Source organism: Saimiri boliviensis, chromosome 7 (genome assembly GCF_048565385.1).
Source record: "Saimiri boliviensis isolate mSaiBol1 chromosome 7, mSaiBol1.pri, whole genome shotgun sequence".
Classification (NCBI taxonomy): Eukaryota; Metazoa; Chordata; class Mammalia; order Primates; family Cebidae; genus Saimiri; species Saimiri boliviensis.
The window spans coordinates 83,016,408-83,035,440 of record NC_133455.1 but is presented as its reverse complement, the minus strand read 5'-3'; the positions used below and the strand labels follow the sequence as shown (position 1 = coordinate 83,035,440).

Below are 19,033 nucleotides of genomic sequence, written 5' to 3'. Positions count from 1 at the left end.
TTAACATGTGTGTCAAAACGTCATGTTATATGTCTCAATTACACACAAAATAGATGTTTTTTTAAGTCAATAGGTAACAGTATCTCCTAGAGAGTATGCACACCAATTTTTTTCACCCATACCAACCTGAAAAATTCTAAACTAAAAATGTATTCACTGTGATATTAATCATGGACCTATAAAGTTATCTGTTTCAGGATACAATTACAGTTGTTTCCTTTAGTTGAAGCAAGTATACGGGATCTTTGACTCTGTAATGCAGCCTATCCTCACTCCCTTAAAGGCTCAACCCTTGACACTTTCTAGAATCGATCCAATTAATCTGGATGAAACCTGCCTCCTAGAGAAAGACTTCCTAATCCACCAGTGACTGGAACTACCTTAGACGTGCTCTAAAACCATGGCTCAACTGAGTATTCCCTAACTCCAACCACAAGAGAAATGCTAAAACATTTTCACAGCGAGTATTGCCGCTAAAACCTATCATCCTTGGTCACTAACCATAACGTATGCCCTTTACTTGTCTAGCCTTTCCTGTGTTCTCATCTCTGTAACTGCTCAATGGTTCTTTCTTTTCTCAGTTTTAGCATGCAAACCTTTCCACCATGCAATTTGGATAACAAACTCTCCCACATCCCCAGCTTTTTTACATAACCTACTTTCTTCCCTTAACTGAAGCATGGTTCTTGCCTGAGGACATTTTACAAGTGAAAACCTCACAAGTTATGCCTCACAAATGACATAAGAGAGTGAGGAGTGAGACTCAGGCATTTAGGATTCCCTCCCCTTCTGTCACATCCATTGTACATCTCAATAGAAGAGAGAGCAGGACAGCTGGCACCTCCTAAATCTTCTTCCTAAAAACAACAGGCTAAGCCTTGGAGAAACTTCAAAAAGCACTATTTTTACTTAAAACAAAATCAAACCAAAAACCTTTTCACATGTTAAGTCCTAAAACTGTAAACCAAAACCCTTTCATATGTAATTCCCAAAACTGTAAACAGAAACCTTTTCACATGTTAAGTCCTAAAACTGTGAACCAACCCTTTCATATGTAATTCCTAAAACTGTAAACTGAAACCCTTTCATATGTAATTCCTAAAACTGTAAACAAAAACCTTTCCACATGTAAGTCCTAAAACTATAAACTTAAAATTCTTCCACATGTAGCATCTAAAGTATAAGCCTATATAAAGGCTGGATCTCCCCTTGTTAAACAAGTTTTGCTGTTAAGCACATATGCCGCAAAACTCCCAGATGTGATACATTCCTTCCTCCTGCATTCAGTGTCCAAGAGATCCTTTCCCGTGGCCGCTCCTGCTACATTTTTGGTGCGTTGGCAGGGAAGCGAGTCTTGGATAGCAGTCGGTGGGAAAGAGTCTCTTAAGTAGTTTGCCTAGACCTATGGAGCATCCCTGCAGGGGGGACTCCTGCTCACTGGGGCAACGCATCCTAACAGCGCTCCTGGGCAAGTATCTGCCCGGCGGAAAAGCCTGGCTAGAGTGGAACCAGGAAGCCCTGCAGTGCGGATCCACCCAGTGGCTGAACACCGAGAAAAAATGAACATTTGAGGAAGTCTAGACATTAAATTTAGTAAAATTGAACCTGGAAAAGTAGCCCACCCCATTTTGGGTGGAGGCGAAGCCTGATCACCCACGGGTGCCCAATTGGCATGTTAGGGGCTTTTGCGGCATATATGCTTAACAGCAAAACTTGTTTAACAAAGGGAGGTTCAGCCTTTATATAGGCTTATACTTTAGATGGTACACGTAGAAGAATTTTAAGTTTACAGTAACCTTGGAAGCTTCTGCTTATAGTTTTAAATTGGAGGAAGAGCAATCAGATGTGTGTATTCGTAAAAGAAAATTAAACCCGGGAAAGTAGCCCACCCCATTTTGGGTAGAAGCGTGCCCTGATCACCCACGGGTGCCAAATTGGCACGTTGGAAAGTAGCTCTCTGTAACCTTGGAAGCTTTTGCTTACGGTTTTGAATTAGAAGGAGAGCAATTAAATGTGTGTCTGTGTGTATAGATGTGTCCAACCAGACCCATCGGTTGTAAAAAGTATCAAGCCCATTAAGAAAAGCCTCATGCGTCAAGCAATTTGTAAAAATTAAAGACAGCCACAGAAGGCTTAAGTGAAAAAGCCTCTAAGCGATTGTAAAAAAATTAAAGTAAATGTAAATCAGAAAGTGCTCTGTGCTGCGTCTTGCTAAGCAGGAACAAAAACTGCTGTAAGTAAACTAGCATTCTCCTAGCTGTAAAAATTGTTTCTTTGAAGTGTTAATATGGGTCACTCCCATAGCAAGCCCACCCCTTTAAAAACCATGCTGAAAAATTTCAAAAAGGGATTTAGTAGGAAATATAAAGTAACTATAACACCAAAAAAAATTAAAGGTTTTATGCAAGGAAAATTGGTCAGCACTTAAGGTAAGTTAGCCCCCAAAGAGGACCCTAGACAAGTCCCTTGTCGCCAAAGTAAAGCATAAGGTTATATACAGCGAGCTAAAACACCTCGATCAATTTCCATACATAGACTGGTAGTTGCAGTTAGTGTTAAACCCTCCGAAGTAGCTAAAAGAGCAAGTAGCAACTGTTTCAGTAGTCAAAGGACAGACTGCTAGAAATCACCATCCCCCTCGCCACTGAGAAACACGGAATCTCAAGTTCTAGGCAGATTCAGTGGCAGAGACAACTCCCAAAGTTTTGGTAGACCCAGTGGCAGAAGTTTTTGTCAATAATGCCTCCTCCTCCTCCTCCTCCTCAAGGACTCCCTGCCCCTAAGCCAGAGGCTTCAGCATCCCTACCAGAGCTGCACACCCCTAAAATCCTCCAAAGCAGACAAAAAAAAAAAAAAAAGTGGAAAAACTCCGTCCATTGCTGCTCACTTCCAAGAGGGAACTCCCCCTCTAGCAGCTCATCTGAGACCCAAGGCCGGGGTACAGATGCCTTTAAGAGAGCAAAGGGGCCAGGTGTGGTGGCTCAAGCTTGTAATCCCAGCACTTTGGGAGGCCAAGGCGGGTGGATCACGAGGTTAAGAGATCGAGACCATCCTGGTCAACATGGTGAAACCCCGTCTCTATTAAAAATACAAAAAATTGGCCGGGCGCGGTGGCTCAAGCCTGTAATCCCAGCACTTTGGGAGGCCGAGGCGGGTGGATCACGAGGTCAAGAGATCGAGACCATCCTGGTCAACATGGTGAAACCCCGTCTCTACTAAAGATACAAAAATTAGCTGGGCATGGTGGCGCATGCCTGTAGTCCCAGCTACTAGGGAGGCTGAGGCAGGAGAATTGCTTGAACCCAGGGGGCGGAGGTTGCGGTGAGCCGAGATCGTGCCATTGCACTCCAGCCTGGGTAACAAAAGCGAAACCCCGTCTCAAAAAAAAAAAAAAAAAAAAAAATACAAAAAATTAGCTGGGCATGGTGGCGCGTGCCTGTAATCCCAGCTACTCAGGAGGCTGAGGCAGGAGAATTGCCTGAGCCCAGGAGGCGGAGGTTGCGGTGAGCCGAGATCGCGCCATTGCACTCCAGCCTGGGTAACAAGAGCGAAACTCTGTCTCAAAAAAAAAAAAAAGAGAGCAAAGGTACACAGGAGTGGATGAGAACAGCCACATGGTAAAAAGGCGTGTTTTCACATACCTGCCGTTCACCTCAGCTAATCTTATCAATTAAAAACAACCCATCTTATACCGAGAAACCCCAAGTTCTAATTGATCCACTGCAAACTATTATTCAGACTTATAACCCCATTTGCGCCGATTACCATCAGCTGCTTATGCATCTTTTTTAACACAGACAAAAGGCAAAGAATACTCCAAGCCACTTCTAATTGGCTGAAAGAGCATGTTCCTGCAGATTACCAGAACCCCCAAAAGTATAAAAAAGCGGGGGTTCCTGGAAACTCCACCAGTCTGTCTGCCCAGGCCTGCAATGCAATCAGTGTGCATTCTGTTAAAAAAGAGGACACTAGAAAAGAAAAAAATACGTCCACAGTTAACTGAGGGAACAGGTCGATCCTAAGCAAAAAGATCCAAATAAGCATAAAGGGGCTCAGCTCAATCTAATAAAAAGGCCACTGAACTAAAAAAGATGGGGGCTAAACTCATATGTCCCCAAAGAGCCCATAGTCCAGACAACAGCCCTGTAACCCCCCATGAAAAGGAACAAGGCCAGTGTTGTTAAATTTATTAAGGTATTAAAAGAACAGACTTTCTTGTACTTAATAAATTGCCCCTGCCCCCCTTCTCCGGCAAAACCTGATGTGCAAATCAAGGGTCACTATCCCATTTCCCACTCAACAAAAGAAACTACCTGCGGCTAAAACTGCCTCAGTCAGGAGTCATCCAGGCTCTCACTGTCCCTTAGGAAAAAGGGTAGAAACTTCCTAGCCAAAAGCAAAGAACTGATATTATCGCCCAGGCCAGTGCAGGGTTTGCGTGGCTTTGCACCCAACTTATACACGCAGTTAGAATTATTGCCAGCATTGGATAGTTAGTTCACTTAAGTAGACTTAAAGAATACCTCCTTAGCATTAAACTGGACTTGGAGGGTCAAAAACTATTTGCATTTCAATGGAAAAAACCCAGAAGCAGGTGTAACCACTCAATGCACTTAAACCCAGCTTCCCAAGGGCTCAGAAGCTCTCTCATCATCGTTGGGGAGGCATCAGCCTGTGACCATCCTCCAAAAGCTTCTTGCTTGCATGCTGCTTCCGTATGATAATAACCTTCTATTAGAACACCCCACTGCAGTCAGGTGCGCAAACAAATGCCTTACTTAGCACCTGAAGGACTGTAAGTATAAAGGGTCTAAAAAAAAAGCCCGAGCCGGGCGCGGTGGCTCAAGCCTGTAATCCCAGCACTTTGGGAGGCCGAGGTGGGTGGATCAGGAGGTCAAGAGATCGAGACCATCCTGGTCAACATGGTGAAACCCCGTCTCTACCAAAAATACAAAAAATTAGCTGGGCATGGTGGCGCATGCCTGTAATCCCAGCTACTGAGGAGGCTGAGGCAGGAGAATTGCCTGAACCCAGGAGGCGGAGGTTGCGGTGAGCCGAGATCGTGCCATTGCACTCTAGCCTGGGTAACGGGAGCGAAACTCTGTCTCAAAAAAAAAAAAGCCCTAATTTGCCAAAAAGCAAATGCAATATCTAAGGCTTGCCATCTAAAAAAGCGAACGCAGCCTAAAAGCAGAGAGAAAGCAAGCCGCTTGCAAAGTCACAGAACCTGAAACTAAAAAGCAAGAAAGCTCCTAGAAGCAGTGAGTTTTGTAAATTGTAAATTTCCAGACTTTGCAGTACTAGCCAAACCCTTACACAGTAACAAAACAAAACAAAAAAAAAAACCCTTTAAGTAGAGCAAAAGCTAAAAGTAAAACTTCTGTTAGCCCTAGCTTTAAAGTTAGCCAATTTTAACACAGCCTCTTCATGCTGTCAAAAAGAAAAAAAAAAATGGAAAAAAAAATAGCAATCAAAAATTCTAGCCTCAACTCTAAAAAAAATTTAGATATCAAAGCAGCCCACACAGCGGCGACTCTAATAAATACCAAAAAACCTCATTAGTAAGCCTGCCAAATACCAAAGTCTGCACATATGCAGTAGTTGTACAAGCCATACGTAAGACCACTTATTATCGGCCTCAACTAAAACTGGAGCACAGCAATGCATTCATTACATGTCAGCAACACAACGTAAGGCAGGGTCCCAACTATTCTCCCTGGCATTCAAGCTTACAGAGCAGCTCTGTTTAAAAATCTCCAGGTAGACTTTACTAAAATGTTCAAGTGTAGAAAACAGAAGTATTTGTTAGTCCTAGTGTGCACATACTCTAGGTAGGACTAAAAAGGCCCATAAAGTAATCTGTGTGCTGCTTCAAGATCTTATCCCTAAGTTTAGACTGCCACTGCGCATCAAATCAGACAACGAACCAGCATTTGTAAAAATTTAGTTCAAAAAACAGCAACGGCCCTGGATATCACCTAGAAACTGCATGCTGCCTACCGACCCCAAAGTTCCAAAAAAGTAAAAAAATCAAAACACAGCTTTAAAAAAGTGTGTCAAAAAACAAGATTAAAGTAAGTGCAGGCACTTCCCTTGGTGTTATTCAAAATTAAAAGCACCCCCTCTAGAAAAAAGAAGATATTCCCCTATAAAGTCTTATACCATAGGCCCCCTCCCCTACTCTAAGCACTACTAAGAACTCCTTGGGAGTAAGGAGAGATTAAGATGCTAGTTACTAGCCCTAAAAAGAATCACTTAAGATACTTCAATCTGAGTAAATAACAAATGTTCTGTAAGCCTTTTTCTCCCTAGTTCACCCTTTCTCACTAAGTAATCATGTGTCAATAAAGGACAGAAGTACAGTCCCTCTAAAGCAGGCGTCCCCAAACTTTTTACACAGAGGGCCAGTTCACTGTCCCTCAGACCGCTGGAGGGCCGCCACATACTGTGCTCCTCTCACTGACCACCAATGAAAGAGGTGCCCCTTCCTGAAGTGCAGCAGGGGGGCCGGACAAATGGCCTCAAGGGGCCGCAGTTTGGGGACACCTGCTCTAAAGCCACAATAGAAAAGACCTCAGACCTAATCCTGACAAATCCCACAGCTGTAAAGGTAAAGAAACGCCCAGCCTAAATCCACCACAGCCGTGTAAAAACCAGCAACGCCTGAGACTTAGACCAAGGCAAGGACTGCAAAATCACCTTAAAAAAGACAACAAGCTCTGCTCCAGCCACATCCCAGAAGTTGGCTGGTCTACGCACAGCCAAAGCATAAGGAAATTCATCGTAAGACTTGCTGTTCTTAATATTTGAACTTGTACAGCAGGGACATTAATTTTTTTAAAATGCTCTCAATGTGTCTACCAGGTTACAAAAGTAGGGCAAAATGTCACTGCCGGGCCGGGAGCAGTGGCTCAAGCCTGTAATCCCAGCACTTTGGGAGGCCGAGGCAGGTGGATCACGAGGTCAAGAGATCAAGACCATCCTGGTCAACATGGTGAAACCCCGTCTTTACTAAAAATACAAAAAATTAGCTGGGCGTGCCTGTAATCCCAGCTACTCAGGAGGCCGAGGCAGGAGAATTGGCTGAACTCAGGAGGCGGAAGTTGCGGTGAGCCGAGATCGCACCATTGCACTCCAGCCTGGGTAACAAGAGCGAAACTCCATCTCAAAAAAAAAAAAAGTCACTGCCATTCTTTTGTTTTACAGTTATTATAAGTGCACAGGGACACAAAAAAGAACGTGTTTATACAATAGAACTCAGTATAAAATATGTAGACCAGGGAATAAACAGCCTAATGTATGTTACAACCCATCAGAGCCCCCTATACATACAACTTTTCAAATTAGATTCCTAACAAGGCGATAAAATAGCCCTACTAAATTAATAGCCAGGACAGAAGAAAAAAGAAGCCCAAAACAAGTCAATCTAAAAGTTTAATGCCTGTGCAGCCATCAATACCTATCCTTCCAGTGCCAGGGGCTGTAGTTCCCTCGGGTAGAAAAAAGGTATGCAACAGAGCATAAATATCTCTGCCAAAAAAACCTGCTAGTGCTATAACTGCACCTATTAGTCCTGTGTCACCTAAGCCACTTAAAAATAATAATAAAACTAATCCTGTTCGCCTTGTAAAAAAGAGAGACACCACTTCAGAACGTAATGTCCCCTGTATCGCAAGACATTGTAACCCAGTAAAATTAATCATCACAAACCCCCAAGACCCCAAATTTAAAAAAGGGGAAAGTGTAGTGCTAGAAATTAATAGAAAGAGACGTGACCCTGAAGTTAGTATCCAAATTCAAGAAAAAGTCCAAAAACTCTCAGCCCAGCCAGTGTACCAACACTTTTATAATATATTAAATAAACCAATACCAGAGCTTCCAAGAAAGACGAAAAACTTGTTCCTCCAACTGGTTAAAAATGTAACCCATTCCCTCAACGTCACTTCTTGCTATGTATGTAAAAGAATGATCATAGGTAACAGGTGGCCATGGGAAGCCCGTAAGTTATTACCTTCTGACCCTGTCCCAGATCTGACCTCTGTTCAAGGAGTTAGAACCAACAGTTTCTACGTTTTAAAAGTCTCAATTATTAAACAATACTGTTTAGCCAGAGAGGGAGCAAGCTTCACTATTCCAGTAAGAAAGCTTAGCTGCTTAAGGCAGCAATTGTATAATAAAACCATAGGCCCAGTAACCTGGTAGAGCTCAAATTATACAAAGAAGAACCCCCTCCTAAAATTTCCAAAATTGCAGAATGCTTAAAATCATCCTAAGTACCGAAAAAATTAAACAGCCCCACCCGGGTTATACTAAATTTGTAGACGTAGGGTATGCATACATACAACTGCCTAACAGGTAGACAGGTAGCTGTGTCATAGGCGTCATTAAGCCCTCTTTCTTCCTGTTATCTGTTAAAACCGGTAAGCTATTAAGGTATCCAGTCTACTCCGCTAAGGAGAAAAAATAACTAAAAATAAGGAATTAAACAAATAATAAGTAGCCACCAAAAAAAATTACTAAGTATTGGGCCGGGTGCAGTGGCTCACGCCTGTAATCCCAGCACTTTGGGAGGCCGAGGCGGGTGGATCACGAGGTCAAGAGATCGAGACCATCCTGGTCAACATGGTGAAACCCCGTCTCTACTAAAAATACAAAAAATTAGCTGGGCACGGTAGCGCGTGCCTGTAATCCCAGCTACTCAGGAGGCTGAGACAGAATTGCCTGAACTCAGGAGGCGGAGGCTGCGGTGAGCCGAGATCACGCCATTGCACTCCAGCCTGGGTAACAAGAGCAAAAAAATTACTAAGTATTATAAGCTGGCCACATGAGCCAAAAATGGCTCATGAGGAGACCGGACCCCTATTTACATACTCAACCAGATCATCCGGTTGCAGGCTGTTTTGAAAACACTCACTAATAAAACAGGCAAAGCTCTGTCCCTCTTAGCCCAATAAAAAACCCAAATAAAAAATGCAGTTTATCAAAACCAGCTAGCCCTAGATTATTTGCTAGCAGCCGAAAAAAGGAGTCTGTGACAAATTCAATCTAACCAACTGCTGTCTGCACATAGATGACCAGGGGCAAGCAGTAGAAAATATTGTGTGAGACATAACCAAACTGGCACACGTGCCTGTACAAGTGTAGCACAGATTTTTAACCCTAAGTCCTTATTTAAAGGTTAGTTCTCATCCTTAGGAGGATTCAAAACCCTCACATTATAAGTGTTATAATAATAATAAGTGTTTGTTTGATGCTCCCTTGTCTACTCTCCCTGTTCCTTCAGATTAATTAAAGGCTTCATCACTACTGTAGTTAGCCAAAAAATGACATCACAAGTGTATTATATAAAACATTATCGGTCGGTTTCTTCAGAAAATCTAAAAAGTAAAAATAAAAGTAAGACCTCTCACTAATATTATAAAATAGTGAGAGTCTCAAGGCGGGGGATGAGGAGGGAGACCCAGGCATTTAGGATTCCCTCCCCCTCTGTCACATCCATCGCGCATCTCAATAGAAGAGAGAGCAGGACAGCTGGCACCTCCTAAATCTTCTTCCTAGAAACAACAGGCTAAGCTTTGGAGAAACTTCAAAAAGCACGATTTTTACTTAATCACTATTTTTGCTTAAAACAAAATCAAACCAAAAACCTTTTCACATGTAAGTCCTAAAACTGTAAACCAAAACCCTTTCATATGTAATTCCTAAAACTGTAAACAGAAACCTTTTCACATGTAAGTCCTAAAACTGTAAACCAGAACCCTTTCATACCTAATTCCTGAAACTGTGAACTGAAACCCTTTCATATGTAAGTCCTGAAACTGTAAACTAAAACCCTTTCATATGTAATTCCTGAAACTGTGAACTGAAACCCTTTCATATGTAATTCCTAAAACTGTGAACTAAAACCCTTTCATATGTAATTCCTAAAACTGTGAACTGAAACCCTTTCATATGTAAGTCCTGAAACTGTAAACTAAAACCCTTTCATATGTAATTCCTGAAACTGTGAACTGAAACCCTTTCATATGTAAGTCCTGAAACTGTAAACTAAAACCCTTTCATATGTAATTCCTGAAACTGTGAACTGAAACCCTTTCATATGTAATTCCTAAAACTGTGAACTAAAACCCTTTCATATGTAATTCCTAAAACTGTGAACTGAAACCCTTTCATATGTAATTCCTAAAACTGTGAAAACCTTTTCACATGTAAGTCCTGAAACTGCAAACCAAAACCCTTTCATATGTAATTCCTAAAACTGTAAACAGAAACCTTTTCACATCTAAGTCCTAAAACTGTAAACCGGAACCCTTTCATATGTAATTCCTGAAACTGTGAACCAGAACCCTTTCATATGTAATTCCTAAAACTGTGAACTAAAACCCTTTCATATGTAATTCCTGAAATTGTGAACTAAAACCCTTTCATATGTAATTCCTAAAACTGTGAACTGAAACCCTTTCATATGTAATTCCTAAAACTGTAAACAAAAATCTTTTCACTATAAACTTAAAATTCTTCCACGTGTAGCATCTAAAGTATAAGCCTATATAAAAGCTGAACCTCCCTTTGTTAAACAAATTTTGCTGTTAAGTGAATATGCTGCAAAAGCTCCCAGTTGTAATACATTCCTTCCTCCTGCATTCAGTGTCCAAAAAATCCTTTCCCACGGCTGCTCCTGCTACAAGAGGAGTAATAAAGATAGAGACTATTTATTCTTCAACATTGGTTTTTTCAAGTTATAGAAAGGGATTTTCACAGCTCATAAAACCAATGAAAAAGGTCTTGCAATATGGGAGTAAAAGGGCATCAAAAAGTCTAATACATTGCAAGATCAATACCTAAAATAATTTTAGTGGGTCTTAGATTAAAAAAATAAAGTCTAAAATATTTTACACAACTTGACATCAAATGATTCAACTATTTAAATTATTTTCTACTACAATAAAAATTTTGGAAACATTTTCATCTTTTTTACATTTGGATAATTAGTAACTGTTGATAACTAAAAAAATGCATTTCCTATTCAACTATAATAAAGGCAATATTAAGAACAAAAATGGCAAAACCTACCACATTCTATAATAAAAATCAATAATAAAAATGTTTACATTTGGCTGGGTGTGGTGGCTTATGCCTGTAATTCTGGCACTTTGGGAGACTGAAGCAGGCGGATCACTGGAGCCCAAGAGTTCAAAACCTTCCTGGGCAATATGGTGACATCTCTGTAAAAAAATACAAATCAGCTGGGTGTGGTGGCATGCACCTATACTCCCACCTACTCGGGAGGTTGAGGTGGGAGATCACTTGAGCCTGGAAGGTGGAGGCTGCCTTAAGCCGTGATCACATCACTGCATTCCAGCCTAGATGACAGAGCAGGACCCTATTTCAATTTTTAAAAAACTTTACATTTGACAAGATTGGCAAAATGTTGGTAAGTGTTATTGGGTGATGAGTATACTGAAGATAATTGAAATTTTCCAAAATAACATCAAAAAGTACAAATTCAGCTGGGTGCAGTGGCTCATGCCTGTAATCACACATTTTAGGAGGCCACGGTGGGTGGATTGCTCTCAAGTGATCTCTCAGAGTGATCTGCCCACTCTCAAGCCTCAGCCAGGATGAGACCAGCCTAGGCAACATGGTGAAACCCAGTCTCTACTAAAAATACAGAAATTAGTGGGGTGTAATGGTGCACACTTATAATCCCAGCTACTCTGGAGAATGAGGCACAAGAATCACTTGAGCCTGGGAGGTGGAAGCTGCAGTATATCAAGATTACACCACTACACTCCAGCCTGGGAGACAAAGTAAGACCCTGTTTCAAAAAACAAAACAAACAAACAAAAAAAAACAAAGTTCAAATTCCACCACCTAAAAATAAAAATTATAGCTATTAGTTTCATCACAACAAATAAAAGCAAATTTTGCTTTATTCAGACTTTACATTTTAACTTTATAAAAATCAGCTCATTTCACAAAGTAAGATAGACATATTTTCCTCATCTAGACCTTAATGTAATTTTTTGATTTCTTAAAAAAGTCGATATATACTTACAGCTAAGGAAATTTCAGGATCTTCTTCAAATGAATCTGTATCACTCTCCCCTGCCTGATACACAGTAACTCGATATACCTAATAAAACAAATTCGTTAGCATCAATTCATCACCCTTTTTCCTTCTACCAGAAGACTTCCTAGCAGTAAGTCCTAAACAAATAGCATGTACTACAATATATGAGAAAGTCTAAGATGACATCAAATACAGTGAGTGAGCATAAAGGGGGAAAAAATGGAGGAGAGAGAAATTCTCACCCACAATGGGAAAAGTCAATACAAAGGATGTTTAGGATGAATAAAACAAAACGTTCAGCTCAGTGGTTTAATTTTATAAATAAATAATATGGAGATATTAAACAACAGGAAAATGGCTAGAAATGCTGAAGGCAGCCACTTCTGGGAAACAGATCTCTGAGGGTACTATTTGACTTTAACTGTATGTATGTTTTACTTTGACAAAAGGCAAGCTAATATTAAAACAATAATTGAATTAAATATTTTTTAAAGTGAAGAGATGGTTATAATAAGCATGTTCATTGAGGCCTACTGACTTCTTGACATTACCAGCAACATAAGAATATAAATCAAATTATGAACAACTATGAAATCCTCAAGTCCACAAACTAATACGTTAGTGTGAACAAATCAAGAGGCTAAGATTTCAAGTGGAATCTGAATACATTATGATTTCATTCTCAAAGTCAATGAGCATAGAAAATATTTAATTTTCCAACATAATTGGGGGGAGTTGAAATACTACCTCATCATCTTCATCTGAGAGTTCTTGTCCTTCTTCACTAAGGCTATAATCTTCTGAGTCGAGAGATTCAACTTCAAATTCTACACTAAACTGATCTGAAACTGAATCCTGATCCAACCAATCACTTGAATGTTCACTTACACCAGCATCCAGATCCTAAAATAAGAAAAAAATATGTAACTTAATAAACATCACCTCTTGGCCTCTGTAAGTCTCCTAACTCATTCCTATGACTCTATTTCCTCCTCAGATGCATCCTGCACACTGACACTAGATTAAAGTTTCAAGGTTACTTCTATATTATTTTCCCTGTGTAAAACTCCACTGCATAAAGGGAAAAAACCCAAAGCCTCTTGGCACTGAAGGTACAGACAGTGTGACTATATTAACATCATCTGTTTTCAACTAGACATCTCTCCTCTCTCACCAAATATGGACAATCCCACCAGATCTAGATGCTTCCTCAACTAATCTTGGCATTTCAACTTCCACACCTTCCCCCTCACTAGAATAATTTCACACTTTCAAAATCCTATTCATCTTTCCTTGACTAGGCCTTTGTCAATATCATAACTGAAAAGGCTCTTCCACCTCTTTTTTTTTTTGAGATGGAGTTTTGCTCTTTTTGCCCAGGCTAGAGTGCAATGGTGCGATCTTGGCTCACCACAACCTCCGCCTCCCAGGTTCAGGCAATTCTACTGCCTCAGCCTCCTGCATAGCTAGGACTATAGGCAAGTGCCATGACACCCAGCTAGTTTTTGTATTTTTAGTAAAGACAGAGTTTCACTATGTTGACGAGGATGGTCTCAATCTCTTGACCTCGTGATCTGCCCACCTCGGCCTCCCAAAGTGCTGGGATTACAGGCGTGAGCCACCTTGCCTGGCCCTCTTCCACCTTTAATTAACCTTGCTACTTGTAGAATACTGAATTACATAGTCTCACACCTAAATTATGCAAAACATAATTTTGTAGGCATGTTTCTCATCTGAATTATATATACTTTTGAGAGAAGACCTGTCTTACTTATCTTTACATGTCCATATCGGTAGAATGCAAGTAACAAGACACAAGATACTTATGGTTTTTTCTTTTTCTTAGAAAAATGTCTCTGAGTCGGCCGGGCGCGGTGGCTCACGCCTATAATCCCAGCACTTTGGGAGGACAAGATGGGTGGATCATGAGGTCAACAGATCGAGACCATACTGGTCAACATGGTGAAACCCCATCTCTACTAAAAATACAAAACATTAGCTGGGCATGGTGGCGTGTGCCTGTAATCCCAGCTACTCAGGAGGCTGAGGCAGGAGAATTGCCTAAACCCAGGAGGCAGAGGTTGTGGTGAGCTGAGATCGCAAACGCATCATTGCACTCCAGCCTGGGTAACAAGAGTGAAACTCCGTCTCAAAAAAAAAAAAAAAAAAAAAAATAGTCTGGAGTCACAGATACTTATGTTTTTCTAATAAACTTTGAAATTTCCTTTAAAGAGTCTTTAGACAATTAAAAAAAAAAATCTGTAGCTGCTCATTTGATTCCTCGTTTCAGGACTTCAACAAATAGCATAAGAATCTAATAGACCTTGAGGCCCATATTTGCTGTCAGTGGCTAAGGGTAGGAGCATACATTAAGTAGAAGGCTACGGCTGGAAAAAGTCTGGCAGTCAAGATATGACTTATTCTACACATGCCACTATGTAGCTAATTTAACTCTTAAGTACATCAATTCACTTTTTTTTTTTTTTGTTTTCTTGAGACAGTCTTACTCTGTTGCCCAAGCTGGAATGCAATGGAGCAATCCAGTCTCACTGCAACCTCCACCTCCGGGGTTCAAGCGATTCTCCTGCCTCAGCCTCCCAAGCAGCTGAGATTACAGGCATCCACCACCACACCAGGCTAATTTTTATATTTTTGGTGGAGATGGGGTTTCACCATGTTGGCTGGGCTAGTCTTGAACTTCTGACCTCCACAGTGATTGCCACCTCAGCCTCCCAAAGTACTGGGATTACAGCCATGAGCCACTGCATCCAGCCCAGATCATTTAACTTCTAAAGGCTATAGCTACTTCATCTAGAAAAGGAGTTTAGATTAAATGACTTCCATATCTATGTCAGTTCTAAAAACAGAAACAAAGTATATTATTGATGGCCTCTGAGGTCAAAAGACTTTTGTAGAGTCATGTTAGGAAAGAGTAGTAAAAACAACATTAATCAAGCTTCAGCTCTAATTCCTAACAAGGGCTCTGCTGACAATCAGGTTAGAATCATAAGTCAAGTTAGGATACAATTAACATCTCTAACAAAGTAACCCAACAAACCAAATACTTCAACTAACTAAAGTCCTTAGTGCCCTAATTTTAGAATAAGTGGGTAAATCACAAGAAACATTAAGTCTCAGAAAACATACTCCGTGATAGGGGTCTGCACCTGTGGCCCATCACCCATCCATTTGTATTAATAAAGTTTGAGCACAGCCATGCCCATGTGTTTACTTGTTGTCTATGGATGCTCCTGCATTACAAGAGTGGGGCTGAGTAGCTGTGACAGAAAACATGGCCCTGCAGAGGCCAAATAATTAACTATCTGGCTCTTTGCAGAAAGTTTGCCAACTCCTGTCCTACAGTACTATAAAAAATGCAATTGGGAGTGGTTTTAAAAAGTTTTGGCTAATGTTTACAAAAGAATGCCACAGAAACTATTAAATACTATGTGTTTCAAAAGCATCAGGCTGGGAGTGGTGGCTCATACCTGTCTTCCCAACACTCTGGGAGCCAATACAGGGGAATAACTTAAGCCCAGCAATTTCAGACCAGCCTGGAAAACAGGCTGAGACCTCATCTCTGGAACTAAAAAAAAATAAAGTAAAAAAAAAAACCTAGCCAGGTGTGGTGGTATACACCTGTAGTCCCAGCTCTCAAGGCTGAGGAGGAAGGATTGCTTGAACCCAGGAGGTTGAGGTTGCATGAACATGCCGCTGCACTCCAGCCTGGGCAACAAGAGTGAAAGACTGTCTCAAAAATAAAAATCAAAAAAAAAAAAAAAAAAGAAAAGCATCAGATAGGCTTGCTCTGAAAAGATCTTAGATTTTTGTTTCTTCTTTTTTTTTTTTTTGAGACAGAGTCTTGCTTTGTCGCCAGGTGCCAGGCTGGAGTGCAGTGGCACGATCTTGGCTCACTGCAACCTCCGCCTCCCTGGTTCAAGCAGTTCACCTGCCTCAGCCTCCCGAGTAGCTGGGACTACAGGCGCACACCACCACGCCCAGCTAATTTTTGTATTTTTTTTTTTAGTAGAGACGGGGTTTCACCAGGTTGGCCAGAATGGTCTCGATCTCTTGACCTCGTGATCCACCCGCCTTGGCATCCCAAAGTGCTGGGATTACAGGCATAAGCCACCATGCTCAGCCAGATCTTAAGATTTTTGTAGTCAGAAATACCTAGAATTGCTTCAATTTCAATTATGACAGTTGTAGAAGCAAGTTATTAAAAAACCCCCAGTCTTAGCTATAACAAAAGATCATAATATAAATTGCGTGGTGTACAGTCTAGAACAGTCTTAGTTTCCCACAATTTCTTAAACCCCAAAGAAAGAAAAGATGGGAGAGGAATGTACTTTCACAAACTGGTGAACACCCCCCAGTGATGACTACCACATTCTCAAATGAGGGAAATTATAATTATGGAAAAAAAAAAAACTGGCCCTACTAAAAGCTTTCACAACTAGGGACTTAGCCAGGAAAACGAGAGATTTTTAAGACAGGATTTTTAAAGAGAATTCAGGACAGGGCTAACAAAAACAAAAAAAGAAACTGTTCTACTCAACTCTGATAATGTGGTTTCCTTTATTTATTAAGAAATAAAGGAAAAGGGGTCCTTAAGATTTTTCCGCAGCTCCAAAAATGTACCTTGTCTAGCCTAAAGGCCCTGGCCTCTTGCCCTTGCCAGGATCTGTGCCTAACAACATGCCCCCCTACCCTATTTCCCTATGAACGTAAAACAGCACTGGTGCCCTGTATTTGCATCTTAAAGGACTGGGGTGGGAGGGCCAGTTTTCTCGAGGGCTACATATATATCATGCCTGGTTAAACCAATCCCCTGAGCCCTATGCAAATCAGACACCGCCTCCTTCAGCCACCACAGAAAACTGGCTGGTATCCTTAGAATCTGAGGTCTCCTCTTTCATCTCTGTAAGGGGGAGCTTCTTCCTTCTGCCTTCTGCCTTCTCCTTCTTGCCTATTAAACTCTCTGCTCCTTAAAACCACTCCACGTGTGTCCATGATGTTTTATCTAATTCAACTCAAAACAGAAAACCTGGTGCTCTTCCACTTATCAAAGCTGTATCATTCACAAGGCAGTGTCCAGGTACAAAGCAAGAACAAAGACTCCAAATATCATTCAGCTAGAATTCTGATGTAACTTTAACAAAGACTATACATTTAAAAAATAAAATAAAAACAAACAAAAAAGAAAAAAAAATAAAGAAAAAAAAAAGACTATACATTGAATAGGGTGCTGGGCTCAGTGACTCAAGTCTGTAATCCCAACACTTTGGATAGCCAAGTCGGGCGGATCACTTGAGGTCAGGAGTTCAAGACCAGCCTGGCCAACATAGTGAAACCTCATCTCTACTAAAAATAAAAAAATTAGCAGGGCATGGCAGTGGGCACCTGTAATCCCAGCTACTCGGGAGGCTGAGACACGAAAATCCCTTGAACCCAGGAGGCAGAAGTTGCAGTGAGCCAAGATTGCACCACTGCACTCCAGCCACGGCAATTGAGTGAGACTCAATCTCAATAAATAAATAGATAGACAGGATATAGTAATTATCTTTTTAACCAAACTTGTAGTTTGTGTACTCATCAAGTTTTAATTGGATCTAATTTTCAGATCACACATACTTGCTCTCAAGAACCTGTTTTCTTCACTGGATTTATTAAATGTTTTCATTTTTATCATTAATGATCTATCTCCTCCTGAAGGCAAGAACCATATCTACTTTGACTACCGCTGTCTCTCCAGTGTCACCTCAACTTTATGGAATCTGGTATAAACTGAAATATTTACAAATGAAGAACCTGCTGTCAGACGGAGCAGGGGCTCATCCTGCCATCTAGCGGTCCACATGAGTAACAGCTCCGTTAAATACAGTACTAACTCTATTATAGAGGGCAGGTATGCTTCATACAGTCACTCCTTTGGAAGAGAAAAATAGAAAGATATACAAGAAGTAACAAGAATAGGTACAAGGTAAAAGACTAGGATTACTATGACAATTGATTCCATCTCCTACATCTTCTAGAGACCTCCACAATGATTACCAATATCCAGAATAATGACCATGAGACACTGCCACATTACCAAGAAAGGTATCCAATCTTTTGGCTTCCAAAAGGTATCCAATCTTGGAAGAAGAATCGCCTTGGACCACACGTAAAATACACTAACACTAACAATAGCTCATGAATGAGGGAAAAAAAAATTGTAAAAAAAGAAATCTTATAATATTTTAAGAAAGTTTATAAATTTGTGTTGGGCCACATTCAAAGCCATCCTGCCATATGCCCCACAGGGCGTGGGTTGGACAAGCTTGTTTAAAGACATACAAAAGAAAATATTCCATTTGTCAAGCATTCTTGTTAACAAAAAAATTCTTTACCGAACTTCTTTCAGTGACATCTCTTTTTTCTTTTTTTTTCTTTTTTTTGTGACGGAGTTTCGCTCTTGTTACCCAGGCTGGAGTGCAATGGCGCGATCTCAGCTCACCGCAACCTCTGCGTCCTGGGTTCAGGCGATTCTCCTGCCTCAGCCTCCTGAGTAGCTGGGATTACAGGAACGCGCCACTATGCCCAGCTAATTTTTTGTATTTTTAGTAGAGACGGGGTTTCACTATGTTGACCAGGATGGTCTCGATCTCGACCTTGTGATCCACTCACCTCGGCCTCCCAAAGTACTGGGATTACAGGCGTGAGCCACCGCACCCGGCTTCAGTGATATCTCTTAAGAAATTCTGCTCACTAAGATTCTAGAATTCTGTACTAGTCATCAGAAAGTACCAATACTCTCCTGTCACCCATGCAATAATAAACCTGTATTTCACAGTGTTGGTAAACAGAATTTACCTGATGTCTAGACCTATTTGGCAAATGTTAAGCTCAGACTATGCTGATGGCTCTAATTAAAGATATTTTTACTCTAAACAGTCAAGACAAATTTGCCTTAAAATG

General features: G+C 40.9%; 1 protein-coding gene across 2 annotated transcripts in view; it reads right to left on the bottom strand.

The window, feature by feature from the left end:
* The window catches only part of MDM2 (MDM2 proto-oncogene), a 46,180-nt gene that overhangs the window by 7,309 nt on the left and 19,838 nt on the right, over nucleotides 1-19,033 (bottom strand). For both annotated transcript variants that reach the window (XM_010337290.3, XM_003926552.4), the window contains exons 9-10: nucleotides 12,821-12,976; nucleotides 12,059-12,136 (exon numbers count right to left, since the gene is read on the bottom strand). In XM_010337290.3, the coding sequence (XP_010335592.1) occupies nucleotides 12,059-12,136; nucleotides 12,821-12,976 (234 nt within the window). The remainder of the gene's footprint in view (nucleotides 1-12,058; nucleotides 12,137-12,820; nucleotides 12,977-19,033) is intronic.